The 21,256-nt window shown below is 42.4% G+C and overlaps 1 protein-coding gene and 1 long non-coding RNA gene across 4 annotated transcripts in view; one reads left to right on the top strand and one right to left on the bottom strand.

Annotated features, from left to right (window-relative positions):
* Nucleotides 1–444: 444 nt before the first annotated feature.
* On the top strand, nucleotides 445–16,043 carry LOC135107190 (uncharacterized). The gene is made up of 2 exons (XR_010271644.1): nucleotides 445–618; nucleotides 15,521–16,043. It is a non-coding gene; the product is annotated as an uncharacterized LOC135107190 (long non-coding RNA).
* Nucleotides 16,044–17,330: 1,287 nt separating this feature from the next.
* LOC135107189 (uncharacterized) overlaps nucleotides 17,331–21,256 on the bottom strand; it is a 26,656-nt gene continuing 22,730 nt past the window's right edge. For all 3 annotated transcript variants that reach the window (XM_064016863.1, XM_064016865.1, XM_064016864.1), the window contains exons 5-8: nucleotides 20,644–20,729; nucleotides 20,377–20,484; nucleotides 18,762–18,821; nucleotides 17,331–17,840 (exon numbers count right to left, since the gene is read on the bottom strand). In XM_064016863.1, the coding sequence (XP_063872933.1) occupies nucleotides 17,754–17,840; nucleotides 18,762–18,821; nucleotides 20,377–20,484; nucleotides 20,644–20,729 (341 nt within the window). In that variant the 3' untranslated portion in view covers nucleotides 17,331–17,753. The remainder of the gene's footprint in view (nucleotides 17,841–18,761; nucleotides 18,822–20,376; nucleotides 20,485–20,643; nucleotides 20,730–21,256) is intronic.

Genomic DNA, 21,256 nt, shown 5'->3' with positions numbered 1-21,256 from the left:
TGTATTGTTCAGTGATTATGTTGTATGTTATAGAATAGTATAATGAACAGAAGCAGCAGAAGTAACGTGGCTGGAATAAACGAATTCTGTGTGTTCTAGGTATTGTTGTAGCGTCTCTGTCACGTCTGTCCATTACGTGGCTTTCTGAGATGATTGTGATGATAATTCTAAAAACTCATGGGAATTATTTGTTATCTAAAACAATAGATGGAGGAAAAATGAATAGGTAAAGAGGGAGGAGGAGGGGGGGAAGGGCAGATCTCTCTCTGATGTATTTTAGCATGGTAATCAGTGACTACATAAGTTCTATAATATTTTATGGTAATTTAGCGTCACCTGAGGCAAGAGTCAACCACTCAAGACGTAAGAATATAATTCACCAATCAGGGCCTGTCAGAATGAGGTGCGGCTGGCAGTGGCAAGCAGGGGGCAACAAGGTAGTCGCCCCGCCGTCCCCATGGAGGGTAGAGGTATGAAGGCAAGTCCTGGATCTATATCTTTGTGTTTTTGTTTTAGTGACGTGTGCCGTGCGGTGAACCAGGGACACGAACGGACGGGTCAAATATGGACGTCCCGCCTCCCTCCATCCTGCTGCTCCTTGATCAGCCGCGAGCATCTGTAAGTGTTGAATGTTACTACACTTTCCCTCCTCTCACTCGTCCTGTCAGCATGGCAAGGCGGGCAGCTTTCCATCAGTACTTCAATTCAAACACTTTGTATATCTGCATGTGTACGTGAATGTGCAGTGGATAAAGGTTTCACTGAATTGAAAATACTTTGTTTATTTTATGGAAGCGGATGAGTATGTGCGTGAAGCGGGCGGGTGAATGAAACGCTTGGCAGGCTCGGTTCGCTGCTCGGCTTCGAAGTATTTTTCGATTTTTCATTGTTGTTGATCTTTTTTTTTTTTCTCTCTCTGAATCACATCCCAATGCCAACTACCTTTCCGAAACTTTCTTGCTTTATTATTTCTCTTCGTTTATGTATTTCCTGTCCTACACCTTCCGCTTCTCTCCTTACTACGCAATACCCTCCTCGCCCCTCTCTAGAATGAATCCAGCCTAACCTGGTGCTCGGGATGATGGCTGTTCCTGTTCCACATTGTTGTCACGTTGACAGTCAACGAGCACATAATGATCTCCCTCTCTCGCTCATATTGTAATAATTTGCCTTAATTATTCCAAAATTATAAGATGTCATATAGGACTGATATTTTTGAATGGCTTTCGCTTTAATGAGGGGAACAACGACCCTCTATATATTCCGGTAGGCTTGGCAACGTATATAGGCAGTGAGGCACTAGGTGAATCCCCTAGACCGCGCCCTGCTGGTCCAGGGCAGGTCAGGTCACTCTGGGGTTGAGGTAGCAACAGCGCAAACAGGTAGTACAACCAACAACCCGAGTACCAAGTTAGTCTAAATCCACTTTCCTTCCTCTGTCTCTAGCTCCTCTCCCTCCCTCCCTCCCTCCTGTTATTTCTCCCCTCCCACTTGTCCGTCGTTTGGGCCGTGAAAGACTCGTCATTAATCATTAGTTTGTTATGCATGATTGGCCACTTATGTCTCTGGTGGGTGGCTTCATTTCGTTCACGTTGTACTCGTGTTTTGTATCTGGAAATTTCTGTCGCTTTGTCTGTCTTCCCCTGCATTGCCCTTCCGCCGCAGATCCCTCCATTGTCCTCTTATCCACCAATCCCCCTCCTCCTCTTTCCGGGTGATTATAAATTGCGGTCACTATTCGAGCACACACACACACACACACACACACATACATCTTTTTCCAGTGTTTCATGAAGGTACAAAAATGAAACGGTTTTCATAATGACAGAAGAATACGCGGAATTTTGTTTGTAGTAGATCCATTCTTCTTTCCTCCTCCCCCCCCCTCCAGCTCCTCAGACAAGCTTGGAGGCCTGTGAGGAATCAGGGGGTTTTGAGGAGAGAAGAAAGTGATATATGAGCAGTGAGAGAAAGCCTATATCTCTCCCCTCGAGTACCAAGCATTGCTACACTCCCGTCTGAGGTGCAAGGAACAGTGACGGGGCCGTGGGCGAGACTGAAGTAAATAATGGGAAAATGAATAATGAGATGATGGGATCTTAGGGATCTCTCTCTCTCTCTCTCTCTCTCTCTCTCTCTCTCTCTCTCTCTCCACTGAGTGAGTTGTTCAGCTGATCAGTGAGGGAAGGGTGGGTGGAGAGAGGAGGCCAGTTAGCCAGATGGACAGTTCCCACCGCAGGCTCTACACTCGTGACATTCCCGCCTTGCCTCTCTTCCATCTTGTGTCTTCCAGGCTGACACCAGCAGACCGCTTAATACTGCTCCTAGTAAATTGGTCTGTGTGAGCGTTGCTGCTGCTTCTTGACTGGTTAGTGAGCTTGAGGTCCATATTCTGGAACACTTCTGTGCCGCGCCAAGACTTCTTTCCAGTCTCTAGTTGAAGTTACACGGGTTTTGAAGGGTAATTTTATGATGCTAGTGACAGATTAACAGGATTTCTATTTTGTTAGCAGGATAAACACTAGTGAGAACCCGGCAAATCATCTCTGTGGCCTTTGAAAATAGTCGTGGTGAGAAAGCAAAGCGTTTTGGAATACCGGCATATCTATTGATGGTACTACAAAAAACATAACTTCCATTATTCTGGGCAATTATTATATAAATTTTAGTATATAGATTTTGTACTATTCTATTTCTCGCTAAAACTCTTAAATATCGCTGAGCTGTCTGTGGGAGGAACAAAAGTACCGAGGTATTCCGTTGCAATGGAGGAAAAGTGTGCGGAAGGTATAGTGTTAAAGCAGTGGGTAATTACCTATGGGTAATTACCCATAAGTGGGTAATTTGGATAATTTAAATAGACAATAGAGGGCAGAGAATAAAGGCATTCATATTGTTACGAATGTTTGTGTACGTGTTTATGAGTGTGTGCAAAAATGTAATTGTTTGTGCAGAATGGGTGTGAGAGAAAACGGAGAAAACAGACGCGTCTCGAATAGAAACAAGCAGTAGGGGGCTGGGCGCTGCGGTAACGAGACAGGGGAGAACCGAGAGGTGCTTCCCCCGGCTCGAGTGCTGTTCCTTGCGGTACCTTGCTCTCCGTCGCTTTTGTGAGTTGTGTCTTTCCGGTGCCTTTTCTGGGCCACTGCGGCTGCCGTGAATGGATAGTGAGTGCCATGTATAGTGCTATGTCGTGAGGAAACTGCTTGAGGCTGTGACTGAGGGAAGATTCTGTGCCTGCCTGCGGGATGATTGCCGGAGTGACTGAGGTATTGCGCCTTTGTACTGTGCTGTATCATTAAGTGCTCATTAAAGTACCCGGTTTCGCAAAGTACTGTCTTTGGCTTCGTCGGCATTCGCCTGAGATGCCTGACGCGGGCATCGGTGGCTGACCGCCGACTCAATCGAGCGGTTGCTTTTAACAGTTTACCACCGTTTCTTTGTCATAGATATACACTACTGGACTTACTTGATGATGTGGGTAACACAAACCTTGAAGTCAGTAAACGGGTTAATGCAATGAAAAAAGGTCGGGAACCACTGTCAGAGGAAGGTTTCCCCGAGGCCAGCTACTTTGAAATTGTGTAATGAAAGAATTTTTGTTGGGGTGAATTTAAGAGATAAGATTGTGATCATTTAACATTGTTTCTTATTTTTGTTTATTATTACTTTTCCATTAGAGATTAGAGACGGTATGATTTTCTCTCTCTCTCTCTCTCTCTCTCTCTCTCTCTCTCTCTCTCTCTCTCTCTCTCTCTCTCTCTCTCTCTCTCTCTCTCTCTCTCTCTCTCTGTGCAACCATCCAATAAGGTCCACCCCATAAGCGCCTGCCAGTCATTGGGCAACACTCATAAACACCGTCCACTTAAATTATTCAGCTACCTATAGTTCTCTCTCTCTCTCTCTCTCTCTCTCTCTCTCTCTCTCTCTCTCTCTCTCACTCTCTCTCTCTCTCTCTCTCTCTCTCTCTCTCTCTCTCTCTCTCTCTCTCTCAAACACACACACACACACGCACACACACGCACACAAACACACACACACACACACACACGCACACACACACACACACACGCACACACACACACACATACATTGTTTCACCACCCGCCTCCTATCTCCCTTACAGCACTGTCTCTCTCCTTAACCCTCTGCTCACCATTGCTAAATTGTCAAAGCCACGTATATAACTCTAGTCACATTCACTTCACAAATTCTTGGTCAGATACTGGGATGACAATGAAATTTGCGACCTTGCAAGTTCAAACCCATTGCCAGAGAAAAATATTGATATGTTTTGGGAAGGTGGACGAGGAGAGCGAGAGAGGAAAGGAGATTAGGATGAGGAAGGGAGGGGAAAGTGAAAGCCGGAAGAAATGAAAACAAAATTGAAAACTTGTTCCTCTTTGCCTTCCACTAGTAACCGTGCATCACAGTAGGGTGGCAAAGACAAGCTTATTTCTTAGCAATTATTTATAAAGCAGTGCCCGTTATTAATTTTCTTTACGTGTTCTGGTGAAGCAACAACAACAGTCACTGGCTGGTTATCAGCCTCGTTCTTCACAGCATCGGCGCATCACTTTTGGGAAATTCTTAGTCTTGCCCTCAACAGAATGAAGTCTCTTGTGTGAACTATTTTAATTTCTCTGCCCCTCTTAAGCTAAATTAGTACAATAGAAATCGTAAAACAAAAGTGATAAGTGAGAAAGTTTACCCTTCATTACTTCATAAAATAAAAATAATAGGAAGTCGTGTAGGTAATTTTGTGGTTTACTTAAGGTTTTTTTTTTTTCCCACTTGTGAAACATTATTTTGTCATGTAGCAGATTAGGCGATATGTTTCACTTCAGTCGGAGAAAAGTGAGATTCTTGTCCCCATTAACGCCGAAAAAAAGTAGTATTGCAATATGAACATACCTTCCAACAATGACGAGAGAGAGAGAGAGAGAGAGAGAGAGAGAGAGAGAGAGAGAGAGAGAGAGAGAGAGAGAGAGAGAGAGAGTTGCGTTTCTCCCTCCCCTCTGGTTACGGGGGATAAGTATATCGCTCTTTTACATCACCATCACAGGGCACTAGGCCAGCAAGCGTCGGTTCCCAGCCTGGGGACGAAGCAGCCATCACTGTAAGGCTGCAGTCCACGGCACGTAAAGTGACCATTATGTGGTAACGTGCGACAGTTACAAAGACGGGTCAGTGCAGTGAGGGGCCCACAGCCTTGACCTCGATTTCCCTCATCCTGGTGCGACCATTGCCGTCTCCCGTCTTTACTGCCAAGTGGCGTCGATGTATCTTCATTACGTATATGAAACGCGCTGCGCACAGGGAATACGTTAGCGGTAATTTGCAGGGGAATTTCGGGCGGTGGATTAGGAAAAAATAAATGTTTCTCCCACATATCTTTCTAAATGTTTATAGCCTGCTTTTCTTTCTCTCGTTATTCCTGCATCCACACGCCTTGAAGCTTTGGTTTTGCTTTTCATAATTCAATTTTCATTGTTCAAGGGCGCTCTTCGCGATACTCGCCCTTTCGTCTTATTGCTTTCTGAACATTATTCGGGTAAATGTGTACTGATGATCTCTTACGATGACAAGCTCCGACTGAGCTTAGCAGTTGCTGATGCTGCTGCCGCCCGCACGAGAGAGAGAGGGAGAGAGAGAGAGAGAGAGAGAGAGAGAGAGAGAGAGAGAGAGAGAGAGAGAGAGAGAGAGAGAGAGGAGAGAGAGGAGAGAGAGAGAGTGAGAGAGAGAGAGAGAGAGCGACTGGCGGCACGAGGTCTGCAGATGGAAATTATTAATGTCCATAAAAGAAAAGAAATCCGTAGAAAAATGCTAAAACTTTAGAAGAAAGGAGGACGAGGAGGAGGAGGAGGAGGAAAAGCTTTAAATGTATGATTATAAGACTTTACTTTGCTGGAACAAGAAGCAACTGTGGCTGGAATTTATGAGAGAGAGAGAGAGAGAGAGAGAGAGAGAGAGAGAGAGAGAGAGAGAGAGAGAGAGAGAGAGAGAGAGAGAGAGGAATGGCCCAGTTCAGCGCCGATGTTTCAGCGCCGCCGCTTCAGCGCCAGACTATTCAGCGCTGTCGTTTCAGCGCCAGGCTATTCAGCGAGCGCCACCCATTCAGCGCCATCAAATAAATAAATTATTCAAGGAATCATACTTTTAAAATTTAAAACATTTAAAAATCTTTAAAAAGGGTATTCTTTTATTAAAAAAAAATATATGAAAAAAAACATTTGAAATCGTTTAAAAGATATTATTTATCTTGGTATGATGAATTGTGCGCAGTTGCACGTAGATACTCTACTTCATTTCTTTCCTCATATTCAGAAACAATTTTTTATATTCTTTCATCTGCTTTTCTGTATTTTAGTAATTTGATTTGAGGTTCATGTCCAACTAAAAGTTTCTCGAAATATTCATCTCGTCCCTTTTGGACTTGTTTAAGACCATGGAAGAAGTTCCATATTGATGGATGCAACATTCCTAGTTCGCGTCGTAGTCGTCTGTCTGCTGCTTCAGCATGGATATTGGTTCAATCTTCTTGGAAAGTTCATTGGTATATGTTCCACATCTGTGTGGGAAACAATGGTTGTCTTCTCCCAGTTCCTCTCCGACGTGGACGACCAATATAATTATCTTCAAACCAATTTAAAAGCGGAATCAATTCTTCAGGCAAGGTCGTCGCAAGAACATCCACGTGACGGTCAATATCATCATTTGGTACGAAAGAAAGTACCATTACCATTTTAGCATTTAATGCAAAGTCGGGAATACTGTTATATGAACCCATGAGATCCATACTGTTGATTTGTTTTAGTAAGTTTTGCGAGAAATGGAACAGACAGCCTCTGATTTCTACATTAGGAAAGCAGGTTTACATGGTTGCCAAAAGCTGCATACTCAAAATCACAGTTTATGACATCGGGCCGTGCATTTGGTACCATCTCCTTAACCATTTCAATCATTCTCATATGAATTACACTTTGCTTATTCTGTAAGAGTGCATATAAGTACAGGGAGCACGCCCCCCATGTTTCTTGACCAGAATTATAAACACTTGATGAAATAAATGTGATGCAATCGCAAATGTTCCATCGACACACCAAATGCGTGAAGTTGCTCTCTCTTCCAAAAATAATCATTCTATCGTTGCCCCGCTCCTCTATCCATCAAAAAAAAAAAAAAAATGTTCCTCTGTTCCTGGTGCCGGCTTGTATATTTTGCATTCGTGAGGGAATTCTAACTCTTGAATAAAACTTGGATTTTCAGGAACTTGGTCAACTTCATCCCGTTTCCGTCGAATGATTTTACGCATTGCTTGCCTATTAGATAATTGTGCAATTCAGGCTTGAGACATATTTTCTATGCACTTGTTAATAATTATGCTTGGAGGCTTACATGTCTTCTCAGCTCGACGTCTTGCATCTGTTTTTGCCTTTTCCACCTCGACTTCAACTGCAGATGGGGGATGGGTATATTCGTTAATCTTCTTAATTACGGTTTACTCTAATGTATGGATTCTGGCTTTGCATCTTCCATGTTCATGGCATCGCCAAAACGTAAGATCATTCTGTGACTTTCTTAATTTATCAAATCGATATAGATATCCTTCATGAGAGAATTTCACTCTTCCTCTCTTGCCTTTGCACTGATTGCGCCGTGGGTTAAACTTTGAAATTTTTAGTCTAACAGAAATCAAAATAGCAAACGTCAGCTCCAAAAGCGAACATTACAGAGGTGAGGAGCAGGCAAGCAGGGGTAGGAGCAGGCAGGAACAGGCAAACACAGGCAGGAGCCGGTAGGAGCAGGCAGGCAAGTAGTGTTCCTCATCCAGCTATAGCACGGTCTGTTGCTGGTAAGCTGAACCAAACACTACTCCACGAAAATGGAGGGGGGTGGAGAAGGAGGGGGGCGGCGGATAAAGAGGAGCTTTTGCCAGGTGTATAATAATGGCCAAATCTTTACTATTTTGTTTAGTAGTTGTTTAGTAGTTTAGTATGCTATACATATAGTATTTGAGATCATTTCTATTATCTACAAAGATGGTAATGATATCCTTAATAATACAAACAGACATTAGCTGTTTCGTTCTTTTAAGACAAGCGATTACTTTCTATAAATGTCAAACGTCCTAATTAATTTGTCATTAATGGGTAAACTGCACCTTGTTTCCTCCTCATCTTTAATCCAAAGATAATACTAACGGCAAAGACACCTATTATGGCTAATGAGAAGCGCAGAAGCGCTGAATACCCTGGCGTTGAATAGTCTGCCGCTGAAACGGCGGCGCTGAAACATCGGCTCTGAAACGGCAGCGCTGAATCGTACCGTACCCGAGAGAGAGAGAGAGAGAGAGAGAGAGAGAGAGAGAGAGAGAGAGAGAGAGAGAGAGAGAGAGAGAGAGAGAGAGAGAAGCTGTCTAGGTTTTTTATGAATATTCAACTGAACATTGACCTATTCTATACGTTTATTCCCGTTCAAGATACGGAGAAGCAGCGAGCCGAATGAGTGGCGGAGGAGAGAAGGGAGTGAAATGAGTGGCGGAGAGGAGAAGCCAGCCGAAGAAGTGGCGGAGGAGGAGAAGGGAACTGAATAAGTGGCGGAGGAGGAGGAGGAGGAGGAGGAGGAGGAGGATAGATAAGTGAATGGATAGCAGATGTATGGGAATTAAAATGGTATGACAATAGTTGGAGGAAAATGAATGAAGACGTGGTGAGCGAACGAAGCGGCAAAGACTGGTGGAGCGTTGCAGGAAGGGACCCGGTGTACACACACACACACACACACACACACACACACACACACACACATTTATCGCCACTCAAAGCCTCACATCTCCAAACAACAACAACAACAACAACAAAGAGGAGGAAGAACAGGAAGAACACACACACACTCTCTCTCTCTCTCTCTCTCTCTCTCTCTCTCTCTCTCTCTCTCTCTCTCTCTCTCTCTCTCTCTCTCTCTCTCTCTCTCTCTCTCTCTCTCTCTCTCTCTTTCCGTAATATCTAAATATTCGTAATAATATTCGTAATTAATAGGGACATTCCTCACAGAGTTGCTTCATTTAGGGTGACTTACTTTCCTTCATAATGCCAAATCACCACTGCTGAAGCGAGATGCTGCTGCTGCTGCTGCTGCTGCTGCTGCTGCTGCTGCTGCTGCTGCTGCTGCTGCTTCCACCGTTCATTTTCTTATTTTTCCTGAAATGCGATTAAGAATCGTTGCATTGAATAAAGAATAAGCACAAGCGAAATGAAGTAACACTAATTAGTTGATTTTTTCTCGTCGTCTACAAGGTGTTATACAGGTGTAGTGGCTGTATAGATAAAAAAAAAATGCTTACGATAAAAAAATTTAAAAAATCAGAATGGGTTGAGGAGAGAGTTTTGCCAAGATATTAACGGTAACTAAGTACAGATCTTGTAAATACGTACAGTACTTGCAGAGAGAGAGAGAGAGAGAGAGAGAGAGAGAGAGAGAGAGAGAGAGAGAGAGAGAGAGAGAGAGAGAGAGAGAGAGAGAGAGAGAGAGAGAGAACGAAATACGACAATAAATATAGAATGATTTAGATATAATTACACATTTTTTAAGGGAGAAATGCACAAAACTTCTCTGTTTTTTGTTGCTTATTAGACAAAATAACTGAAATACTCTAAATGTGTGTGTGTGTGTGTGTGTGTGTGTGTGTGTGTGTGTGTGTGTTCGTTTGAGAGGTTTAGTTTACACTTCCTATTTACACTTCCTTCTGTTCGCCTCGTCTATCCTTGATCCCTGTCCATTCCTCTTCGCATTCTCGTTAAGGGTGTGAGACAGCCAAACAGACAGACAGACAGACGGACAGACAGACAGCCATTCCCATCAGGTCTGTGTTTCCTATTCGAGGTAGGAAGATTGTATCAGGAGAGAACCCCGGTGAGCGGCGCGCCTGTGCTGCACTCAGTAGTGTTTCCCGGGAATTAGGGATGATTGGCTGGTGGGCGTGCCGTCTGCCCGTCTGCTGTGCCGCAGGTATTGTGCTGTGCGGCAGGTATTGTGCTGTGCGTCACATATCCTTATTTATCGGGTTAATATTCCAGGAACGGTTATGTAGTTAAGCTAGAGAGAGAGAGAGAGAGAGAGAGAGAGAGAGAGAGAGAGAGAGAGAGAGAGAGAGAGAGAGAGAGAGAGAGAGAGAGAGAGAGAGAGAGAGACTATTAGGCTACGTGCAGCCTCGAAATTCCACGATGCATAATGAGATATTTCTAAACATTTATACCATTCTTCCCGCATGCTGGCCATCACTAAGCGGAAAAGAAGTCTGAAGTTTGAGATTAATTTTAGTATCAGGAAACTTCACAAACACACACACACACACACACACACACACACACACACACACACACACACACACACACACACACACACACACACACACAAACGAAATCCCTAATGCTGGTACAATGTTATATGCGAGAATCGGAGGTTAGATTACAAGGAGAGAGTAGCAGCGATAGGTGGCATGATGATGAGGTTAAATTAAGTTGCATATCACTGTGAAGGTAAGTCCTCCACCATGGCCTTCACGTGTCAGGACAAAACGTTTGACTCCTTAAGACACTTTTAAAATAAACATTTGACTCCTCAAGACACTTTTAAAATCCAAACAATAGATGAAAAGAACATTGGTTTTCAAATCCCACTATTGAAAGTCAGTTGACAATGAGGCCATGTTTGGGTCTCTCTCTCTCTCTCTCTCTCTCTCTCTCTCTCTCTCTCTCTCTCTCTCTCTCTCTCTCTCTCTCTCTCTCTCTCTCTCTCTCTCTCTCTCTCTCTCTCTCTCTCTCTCTCTCTCTCTCTCTCTCTCTCTCTCCCCCCCCCCAGCGTTATCCTCTTCATAAGTTTCACAAGCGTTTTGAACATTTGAGTCATCAGTAATTCCCTCCTGACTTCTTTCGACACTTTTTATTTTCGTGGTTCATTTCCTAATTCCTTACTTTGGTTCGTGTGACGAGTAATTTTCACGTTCCTGCCCTGTGTTGTGGCGGCGATTGCGATAGTGGTGGTGGTGTTGGATGTGACAAGAGGTGATGCAGGTGGTGGTAACGAAGGAATACTGTAACGTTACTTTTGTTTCGAGCCTTTTCGGTCCCACAGTATCGATTTAATTATATTCTGCATGTTAATGGAGGATGTTATCGAGGTTAGCATTATGTTAAATAATCTAGTTACTCATCGAGCGCAGTTGTCTTCTTTACTCTATTACAACTGAGTAAAAGGTGGTTTGGTTAACTCTGGAATTTGTCTAATGTTTTTAAAGAAGTTAATGTTGATGATGATGATGGTGATGTTGGAGGTGATAATAATGGTAGGGGTAGGGGTAATGATGATGGAGGTGATAATGATGGTAGGGGTGGGGGTAATGAAGTTTTTTTTTTTTTTTTTATGTTGGAGGGACACTGGCCAAGGGCAACAAAAATCCATTAAAAAAAAAAAAAGCCTACTAAGATGCCAGTCCCCGAACAGGGTCCAAAGCAGTAGTAAAAAATTGAAGGATAAGTGTCTTGAAACCTCCCTCTTGAGGGAATTAAGTCATAGGAAGGTGAAAATACAGAAGCAGGTAGGGAGTTCCAGAGTTTACCAGAGAAAGGGATGAATGATTGAGAATACTGGCTAATTCCTACACTAGAAAGGTGGAAAGAATAGGGGTGAGAGAAAGAAGAAAGTCTTGAGCAGCGAGGCCGCGGGAGGAGGGGAGGCATGCAGTTAGTAAGATCAGAAGAGCAGTAAGCATGAAAATAGCAGTAGAAGATAGCTAGAGATGCAGCATTGCGGCGATGAGAGAGAGGTTGAATACAGTCGGTTATTGGAGAGGAGTTGATGAGACGAAAAGCTTTTGATTCCACCCTGTCTAGAAAAGCGGTATGAGTGGAAACCCCCCTCTAGAAATGTGAAGCATACTCTATACATGGACTGATAAGGGCCTTGTACAGAGTTAGCAGCTGGGGGGTGAGAAAAACTGGTGGAGGCGTATCAGAGCACCTAACTTCATAGAAGCTGTTTTAGCTAGAGATGAGATGTGAAGTTTCCAGTTTAGATTTTAAGAAAAGGACAGACCGAGGATGTTCAGTGTAGAGACTGGAACAGTTGAGTGTCATTGAAGAAGACGGGATAGATATCTGGAAGGTTGTGTCGAGTTAATAGATGGAGGAATTTGAGGAGTTTTTGAGGCACTGAACAATACCAGGTTTGCTCTGCCCCAATAAAAAATTTTAGAGAGATCAGAAGTCAGGTTTTCCGTGGCTTTCCTGTGTGAACTGTTTACTTCCTGAAGGGTTGGACGTCTGCGAAAAGACGTGGAAAAGTGCAGGGTGGTATCATCTGCGTAGGAGTGGATAGGACAAGAAGTTTGGTTTTAGAAGGTCAGTGATGAATAACAGGAAGAGATCGGGTGACAGGACAGAACCCCTGAGGAACAGCATTGTAAGTAAATTTAGGAGAAGAACAGTGACCGTCTACCACAGCAGCAATAGAACGGTCAGAAAGGAAACTTGAGATGAAGTTGCAGAGAAAAGGATAGAAGCCGTAGGAAGGTAGTTTGAAAATCAAAGCTTTGTGCCACACTCTATCAAAAGCTTTTGATATGTCCAAGGCAACAGCAAAAGTTTCACCAGAATCTCTAAAAGAGGATGACAAAGACTCAGTAAGGAAAGCCAGAAGATCATTAGTAGAGTGGCCTTGATGGAACCCATACTGGCGATCAGATAGAAGGTTGTGAAGTGATAGATTTTTAAGAATCTTCCTGTTGAGGATATATTAAAGAAAAAAAAAATAGATAAGCAGGAAATTAAAGCAATAGGACGGTAGTTTGAAGGATTAAAACGGTCACTTTTTTTTAGGAACAGGCTGAATGTTGGCAAACTTTCACCAAGAAGAAAAGGTAGATGTTGACAGACAGAGCTGAAAGAGTTTGACTAGGCAAGGTGCAAGCACGGAGGCACAGTTTCAGAGAACAATAGGAGGGACCCCATCAGGTACATAAGCCTTCGGAGGGTTTAGGCCAGCAAGGGCATTGAAAACATCATTGCGAAGAATTTTAATATGTAGCATGAAGTAGTCAGAGGGTGGAGGAGAGGGAGGAACAAGCCCTGAATCATCCAAGGTAGAGTTTTTAGCAAAGGTTTAATCAAAGAGTTCAGCTTTAGAGATAGATGTGTTAGCAGTGGTGTCATATGGTTGAGATAAAGGAGGGAAAGAAGAAGAAGCAAAGTTATTGAAGATATTTTTGGCTAGATGCCAGAAGTCACGAGGGGAGTTAGATCTTGAAAGATTTTGACACTTTCTATTAATGAAGGAAATTTTTGGCTAGCTGGAGAACAGACTTGGTATGTTCCGGGCAGAAATATGAAGTGCATGAGATTCTGGTGATGCAAGGCTTAAATACCTTTTGTGGGCCACCTCTCTATCATGTATAGTACGAGGACTGGCTGTGTTAAACCAAGGTTTGGAAGGTTTAGGTCGAGAAAAAGAGTGAGGAATGTACGCCTCCATGCCAGACACTGTCACTTCTGTTATAAGCTCGGGACACAGAGACACAGAAGCAGTAGTCATTCCAAGGAAAATCGGCAAAATATCTCCTCAGGTTCCCCCAACTACCAGAGGCAAATCGCCAGAAGCATCTCCTCGTAGGGGGATCCTGAGGAGGGATTGGAGCGATAGGACAAGATACAGATATGAGATTGTGATCGGAGGAGCCCAACGGAGAAGAGAGGGTGACAGCATAAGCAGAAGGATTAGAGGTTAGAACGAGATCAAGGATGTTGGGCGTATCTCCAAGACGGTCAGGAATACGAGTAGGTCATGGAGGATAGCAAAGTTGAAGGCTAGTTCACCAGGATGGTCAGTGAAGGGAGAGGAAAGCCAAAGTTGGTGGTGAACATTGAAGTCTCCAAGAATGGAGATCTCTGCAAAATGAAAGAGAGAGAGTCAGTCAGAATGTGCTCCAGCACAAGATAAATTTAATTTGAGAGTGACTCTGTAGTCGTAGCCTGATGGTGAAAAACTTGGAAGATTCAAGAACGTTCACACGAGAGCAGGTTACGTCGTTGAGTACATAAACACAACACCTAGCTTTGGAATGAAAATGAGAATAGAGAAAGTAGGAGGGAACAGAAAAGGGACTACTGTCAGTTGCCTCAGGCACCTGTGTTTCAATGAGGAAAAGAAGATGAGGTTTAGTAGAGGAGAGGTGGTGTTCTACGGACTGAAAATTCGAACCAAGACCGCGAATGTTGCAGAAGTTAATGAAGAAAAATTTGAGGGCTGTGTTAAGTATGGTCAATACCAGAAGACCAGTCCGACCTGGGGACATTTGTGGCCCCCTCCCCCGGTTGGGGACTCCGAGGCTGGTGTAGGAGTCGCCATGATAATTTTGAATTTAATTGAAGGGTGTGTGTGTAATTAGGTGTTTGTAATTTTGTGTGAAGGAAGAGAGTTGTCTTTAGAGGGTAGGCTTTGACTGCCCCCTTGTGTTGTGAGACACAAGGGAAACGTTCAATGAGGTCACAGCTGGGTTTAATGATAAGTTCACAGCACCCGTTGATCCAGTGCTTTAGACCTCACTGGGAGTAATTATCGTTTCGGCAGGTGCCTACTGTCGTCTCCTCTACTGTGGCTTGTGGGGTGGGCAAGATGATAATAGTCGGGGTGGGAGTGGTCATGATAGTGAGAGCGGGAATGATGATAATAGTTGGGGATATGATGATTGTGAGAGTGTAGGTGATGATAATAGCGAGGGTGGGGATGATGATAATGATGGTTGTGTGGTAAGGATGATGATAGGGTGGGAATGATGATGGTGGTGGGGATGGGGGATGATGGTAATGATGATATTCCTCTCCACCTCATCTCATTCCCTTTAATCGCTGGGATGAATATGTAGTGCTGAAAATGTTTTTCTTTTTAGGGAAACCTTTCGAGGTCAGAGCTGTTTTGATCCCGGGAAATCCAGTGGAGAGTTTTTTTTCTTCTTCCAAATGTTGAACGAAACTGGAAAGAATGCTGCCTTTGAATATAAAAGAAGTGAGTGTGAAAGTGTTAAAATAATGATGAGGAAAGAAGGGATTTTTTTTTTTTTTTTTTTTTTTTTTTGGTGTGTGTGTGTGTGTGTGTGTGTGTGTGTGTGTGTGTGTGTGTGTGTGTGTGTGTGTGTGTGTGTGTGTGTGTGTGTGTGTGTGTGTGTGTGTGTGTGTGTGTGTCATGTAATGTTTATTGATTATTTATTCCTTTTTTGCCTTCATATTTTTCATGTTTACTTATTCTTTCCTCTTTCTCCTCCTCCTCTTCCTCCTCCTCTTCCTCCTCCTCTTTCTATTTATTTTCGTCATTTTTTTTATGTATTTTCCTTTAGTTCTCTCAGTCTTGTCTTATTCCACTTGTTATTCCTCCTCCTCCTGTTTTCTTTCTCCTCCTCCTCCTCCTCCTGTTTTCATCGGGTTTATTACATTTAATCATGGCTGACTGTTTTGTTTCGCGTCGTTAGTGTGAAGACTCAAGAAGTGAAGCTGCCTCTCGGGAGTTTGTTGGCGGACGGACAGGAGGCAAAAGTAGAAGAGCTGGAGGAGGGAAAAGTTAAACTACACATCATGTCACGAGAGATCTGTCAGCTTCCTTGCACACCGTCGCTCTGAAGGATATATTCTGAAACATTCCACTATATCATTCTAAAGCCTGTAGTTGAAATTACACTTTTTTTGTGTGTTTGTGTTTCTCTGATTCTAGTGACAGATTAACAACACTTCTTCTTTTTAATCAAGAGATACAGTTTTAAGAATCCAGCTTATCATCTCTGTGTCCTTTGAAAATAATCGTGATGAGAGAGCGAAGCGTTTCAGAATACTGGCCTTTAGTTCATCGCGTTGACATACAGAAACATCTCTAGAAGTAAAAGTGTTGTGATTACATACATGACTCTCCTCGTATACATACCTTGATAATATTCATTGCACTCTGTAAGCGAGACATTTTAGTGATGCATTGGACATATTAAAGATATACGTATTTTTCTTTTGCACTTTTGTTTAGTAATGATTTATTAACCTCTTCTTCGCATAACGTTGGAATGACTTGTATTCAGTTAAATTAATACGATATCTGACTAACTATACAAGTAACTTCCTAATTGGGTGGATTCTTGGAAAAAAAAAAGTTGAGAGAGAGAGAGAGAGAGAGAGAGAGAGAGAGAGAGAGAGAGAGAGAGAGAGAGAGAGAGAGAGAGAGAGAGAGAGAGAGGTACATCACGGTTATTGCGAGGTAAGAATGCACAAACTTGTTTAAATGTGTTTTTAGTAAGAGACATTAATATTCTGTAACACCGCTCCCACAACATCACACACACACACACACACACACACACACACACACACACACACACTTGTACAATTTGGTCTTTTCCCTTCAGGCACTATGTGCTTCCGTTGGTTAGCGTGCATAGTTATTAATGTCTGTGGTGTATTTCTCGTTAGTTTGCTTTAATTTCTGTGGTATTATATTCTTCACTTTTTCTTGTTACAAATATATTTCTTCTTCTTCTTCTTCACTTTTTCTTGTTACCAATATATTTCTTCTTCTTCTTCTTCTTCTTCTTCTTCTTCTTCTTCTTCTTCTTCTTCTTCTTCTTCTTCTTCTTCTTCTTCTTCTTCTTCTTCTTCTTCTTCTTCTTCTTCTTCTTCTTCTTCTTCTTCTTCTTCTTCTTCTTCTTCTTCTTCTTCTTCTTCTTCTTCTTCTTCTTCTTCTTCTTCTTCTTCTTCTTCTTCTTCTTCTTCTTCTTCTTCTTCTTCTTCTTCTTCTTCTTCTTCTTCTTCTTCTTCTTCTTCTTCTTCTTCTTCTTCTTCTTCTTCTTCTTCTTCTTCTTCTTCTTCTTCTTCTTCTTCTTCTTCTTCTTCTTCTTCTTCTTCTTCTTCTTCTTCTTCTTCTTCTTCTTCTTCTTCTTCTTCTTCTTCTTCTTCTTCTTCTTCTTCTTCTTCTTCTTCTTCTTCTTCTTCTTCTTCTTCTTCTTCTTCTTCTTCTTGAAGCTTCTTCTTCTTCTTCTTCTTGAAGCTTCTTCTTCTTCTTCTTCTTCTTCTTCTTCTTCTTCTAAAGATAATCTCCCCTTTTTTCTAGAGATTGGTGCCCTGTGTGTGTGTGTGTGTGTGTGTGTGTGTGTGTGTGTGTTTTGCGGTGGATGTCTCCATATGCTTTCCTTATATGTTCTTTTTATAATTTTTTCACCATTTTTAAACAAAGAATTCACAACTCTGTATGTTTGCAATGTATTTGCGTTCGTATTCGTAAATTGAAATATTTTTTGTAGGATAATATTTTTAACATTGTTTTTTTTTTACTCTTTATTTTATTTGTGTATTTTTATTTGCAAATTTCCTTCCTTTTTTTTCAATGCTTAAGAGTTAGTAAACATTTCTGTCATCTTTTTTAATGAAAATTTCTTCAGAAAATTTGAGTTCCTTACAAGTCTTTTGCTTTGGGCTTTTTTGGGCTCACTGTTAGAATAGGAGTGAGAAAATTTTTTTCGTATCGTTAACTTAAATGTACGTACATCTGCATAGTCCACACAAAGACTCGAGAATCAAGTTTGGCGCGCGTGTCCACATCAGTCCTCGGTGCGTCATTCAGAAGTGTTAGCATTCTTAAGAGGCGACAAGTAGAATGTTGTATTTCACACTGAGAATATGACACCTCTCTTTGGATTCCTCTTCGATAGCTTGGCGTCTTGTCCTCTACAACTCTATGGCCTCTGGGTCCCTGTAGGTGTATCCAGCGCGAAGGTTCCTGTGGAACTTCAGAACCCCCCACAGGGCCAAAATCTGAGGGCGGAGGGAGGCAAGGAGATAGGCGTTACTGAGAGACAGAAGGAGTAAATGAGAGACAGAAAGAGTAAATAGAATAGAAGTGAGAGTGAGTTTTGTAGCGAGTTACACGTGAGAGGGAAGGATCCTTAAGTCCTAAAGGATGCTTGGAGGAAGGATGTGATGGAGGTGCCTGGAGGGAGGGAGTGATGAGTGATGAGTTATGGAGTAGGAAGGATGGAATGTAAAAGAGATGGGAATATAGGATAGTGAAAGTTGTAGAAGCAGGAAAGGCAGAGAGAGAGAGAGAGAGAGAGAGAGAGAGAGAGAGAGAGAGAGAGAGAGAGAGAGAGTCTGTAATTCTATGAACCAGCACAAATGCAGTTTTAATAATCTATTTCTCCATAAAAGAAACTACAAAAACATTCAAATAATAAACAAGCGTGTTTCACTCCTGTTAGTTCCAAAGTAAATTGAATAAATATGAACCTATGAACTACAAAGTGCAGTTAGGAGCACATATATATCCCTTACTATATTTTATCTTTTACCATATTCAACCAAGACTTTAACTTGTCACTTTCTTTACAGTAATGATTAGGGAGTGAGTGTGTACTTTGGCCTGCCGTCTGACAAGGGCTGTGCTAAAGAGAGAGAGGAAAAGAGAGAGGGCAGTGGAAGAGGAAGAGAAGGGAGACAATGTACGGAGAAAGGAGGTGAAGCAAAAGTGAGTGCATTTAGGTACAGTTCCTCAAAGTAGTGATACTATTCTGCAAAATGTTTCAGAAAAGAAGTATTTGACACCCCAAAAAGACACAAAAACTGGCGAAACAAGCAGAAAGATGGACTGGAAGACACACAAAGTAGTAACATCACGAAACAGAAGCAGAAAGACGGACATGCAGACAAAAACAGAAACTAGTGAAATACAATACTCACGTTTATCAAGAGCCGTGCTGCGAGAAAGCTCATCTCCATCTTGCATATCGTGTCAAATCTCTGCAAAGCAAACGAGGGAACAAACACTGAACCGGGGAGATCAATAAGGCCAGGGAAACGCCAACAGAAGTTATGCATTGTGAACGCGAGTGTATAGAACAGACCCAGGAATGGAAACCTTTGTGGAGTTGGTCTACATTTCCGTGGCTTAGTAATGTTATGACCAGAATGGTCTCGGAAGCCTCCCTGAAGGGAATACACACTGGTGAAAACTGTTTATACACACACACACACACACACACACACACACACACACAGAGAGAGAGAGAGAGAGAGAGAGAGAGAGAGAGAGAGAGAGAGAGAGAGAGAGAGAGAGAGAGAGAGAGAGAGAGAGAGAGAGAGAGAGAGAGAGAGAAAAGGAAGTTAGTGCGTACAATACGAGGGAAAATTTGAAAGAAGATAAGGGAAAGAAAGAGGTGATTATTAGTTATGAGCGCGCGGGCGCACACACACACACACACACACACACACACACACACACACACACACACGGGCGCGCGCACACACACACACACACACACACACACACACACACACACACACACACACACACACACACACACACACACACACACACACACACACACACACACACACACACTAGATAAGGACTCAGTAGATACTTAGAATATTCATGAGTTTAAACTAATGAGTTACAAAAGCTGAATCTGATGAATGTAAACATATTTCCCATAAATCACAACTAAGTAAACAAGTAAACTCTGGAATTCCCTGCCTGCTTCTGTATTTCCATCTTCCTGTGACTTGAACTCCTTCAAGAGGAAGATTTCAAGGAGGCTTCAATTTTTGACTACCGCTTTGGACCCTATTCGGGGACCGGCATCTCAGTGAACCTTTTTATTTTATTTTATTTTGTTTTATTTTATTTTATTTTTTTTTTTGTTACTGGATTTTGTTGCCCTTGGCTGATGTCCCTCCCACATAAAAAAAAGAAAAGAAAATAAGTAAACACACACACACACACACACACACACACACACACACACACACACACACACACACACACACACTTGCAAATCACTCGTCTTTTGAGGTTTAAACGAATTGGGGCTTAAACGCCAACATCGCCAATGTTTGTTTACTCGACGAAGCAAGTCACGTTTAAGTTGAAGCCTCCCCCCAAAAAGAAAAAAAAAAATCTTAATAAAACAGACATAAGCGAGTCTTGAGGGAACATCCCCACATTTCCTTCGCGGTGGTGAGCGGCAGCGAGCAGCTTGGACAGGGAAGGAGGGAACACTAGGAAATTTGAACAGTAAGTAAGCGCGAGGAATGATTCTGAGTTGTGACGTGTGGAGCAAGTTAGTACGTAAAATACGAGGGTAGATTTTAAAGATAAAGGGAAAGAAAGGTAATTATTAGTTTTGGAATCTTACGTTCACTTTTATCTGTTATTACTGTTATCTGTTATTATTAATGAGAAGGCTCGGGGGAAAAGGGGAAGACGAATATGGGAAACAATTATGATTCTCTCTCTCTCTCTCTCTCTCTCTCTCTCTCTCTCTCTCTCTCTCTCTCTCTCTCTCTCTCTCACCTTGTTGATGTGATCCCGCAGCACGTTGGAGTACACGCAGCACACAACCTCCAGCGCCATGAAGGTGATGCTCGCCACCACCCACGGTGACACCAGCCCCGCCCGCTCCTGTGCTTGGATAATTCACCGTACTAGAGAGACACACACACACACACACACACACACACACACACACACACACACACACACACACACACACACACACACACACACACACACACACACACACACACACACACACACACACACACACACACACACACCTACCTGGTATATGCCCATGATGAGGAAGCAGCTGAGCACACTGAGGGCGAGGTGTGTGCACAAGGTGGCCAAGTAGGCGATCTGTACACCTGAAGCCATTAGGTCGTTGTCAGTACAAGTGTTTCGGGAAGGAATAGGTCTTAGATTAATGTACAAGTCAATATGAATATTACTACGTGAGTGTGTGAAGACAATCTGTATTATTAGCTTGGATTGCGTGGTTTTATTATTTGTATATCTTGCAATGCGGTGTTTCGGTTTTAATGCCTTTTACTTATTTATTTTTTCTAATTCTTATATCTTTGTTGTATTGCACCATGTCCTAATTCATTCCTGTACCCCTCTCGCTATTCACTTAGTTACCCAAATTAGTGGTATTGCAAAGATCAGCAAATTTCACTCCGTGAAATTGAATGGGAATGAACACATAATGAATTACGAGTATTGAACTGCTTTGTATCAAGACTTCCACAAACACTAAGAACAACTGAAGATGTGATAGGTGCAGATATTTGCCAGATGCTGCGTTTGCTTCAAAGATTTTGTTGAATATGCCATCACAGTTGGGAGAGAGAAAAAAAAAAAAAAAAAAAATATTATATATATATATATATAT

Source organism: Scylla paramamosain, chromosome 15, assembly GCF_035594125.1.
Source record: "Scylla paramamosain isolate STU-SP2022 chromosome 15, ASM3559412v1, whole genome shotgun sequence".
Lineage (NCBI taxonomy): Eukaryota > Metazoa > Arthropoda > Malacostraca > Decapoda > Portunidae > Scylla > Scylla paramamosain.
Note: the sequence above shows the minus strand (reverse complement) of the source record. Positions and strands in the feature narration are given on the sequence as shown.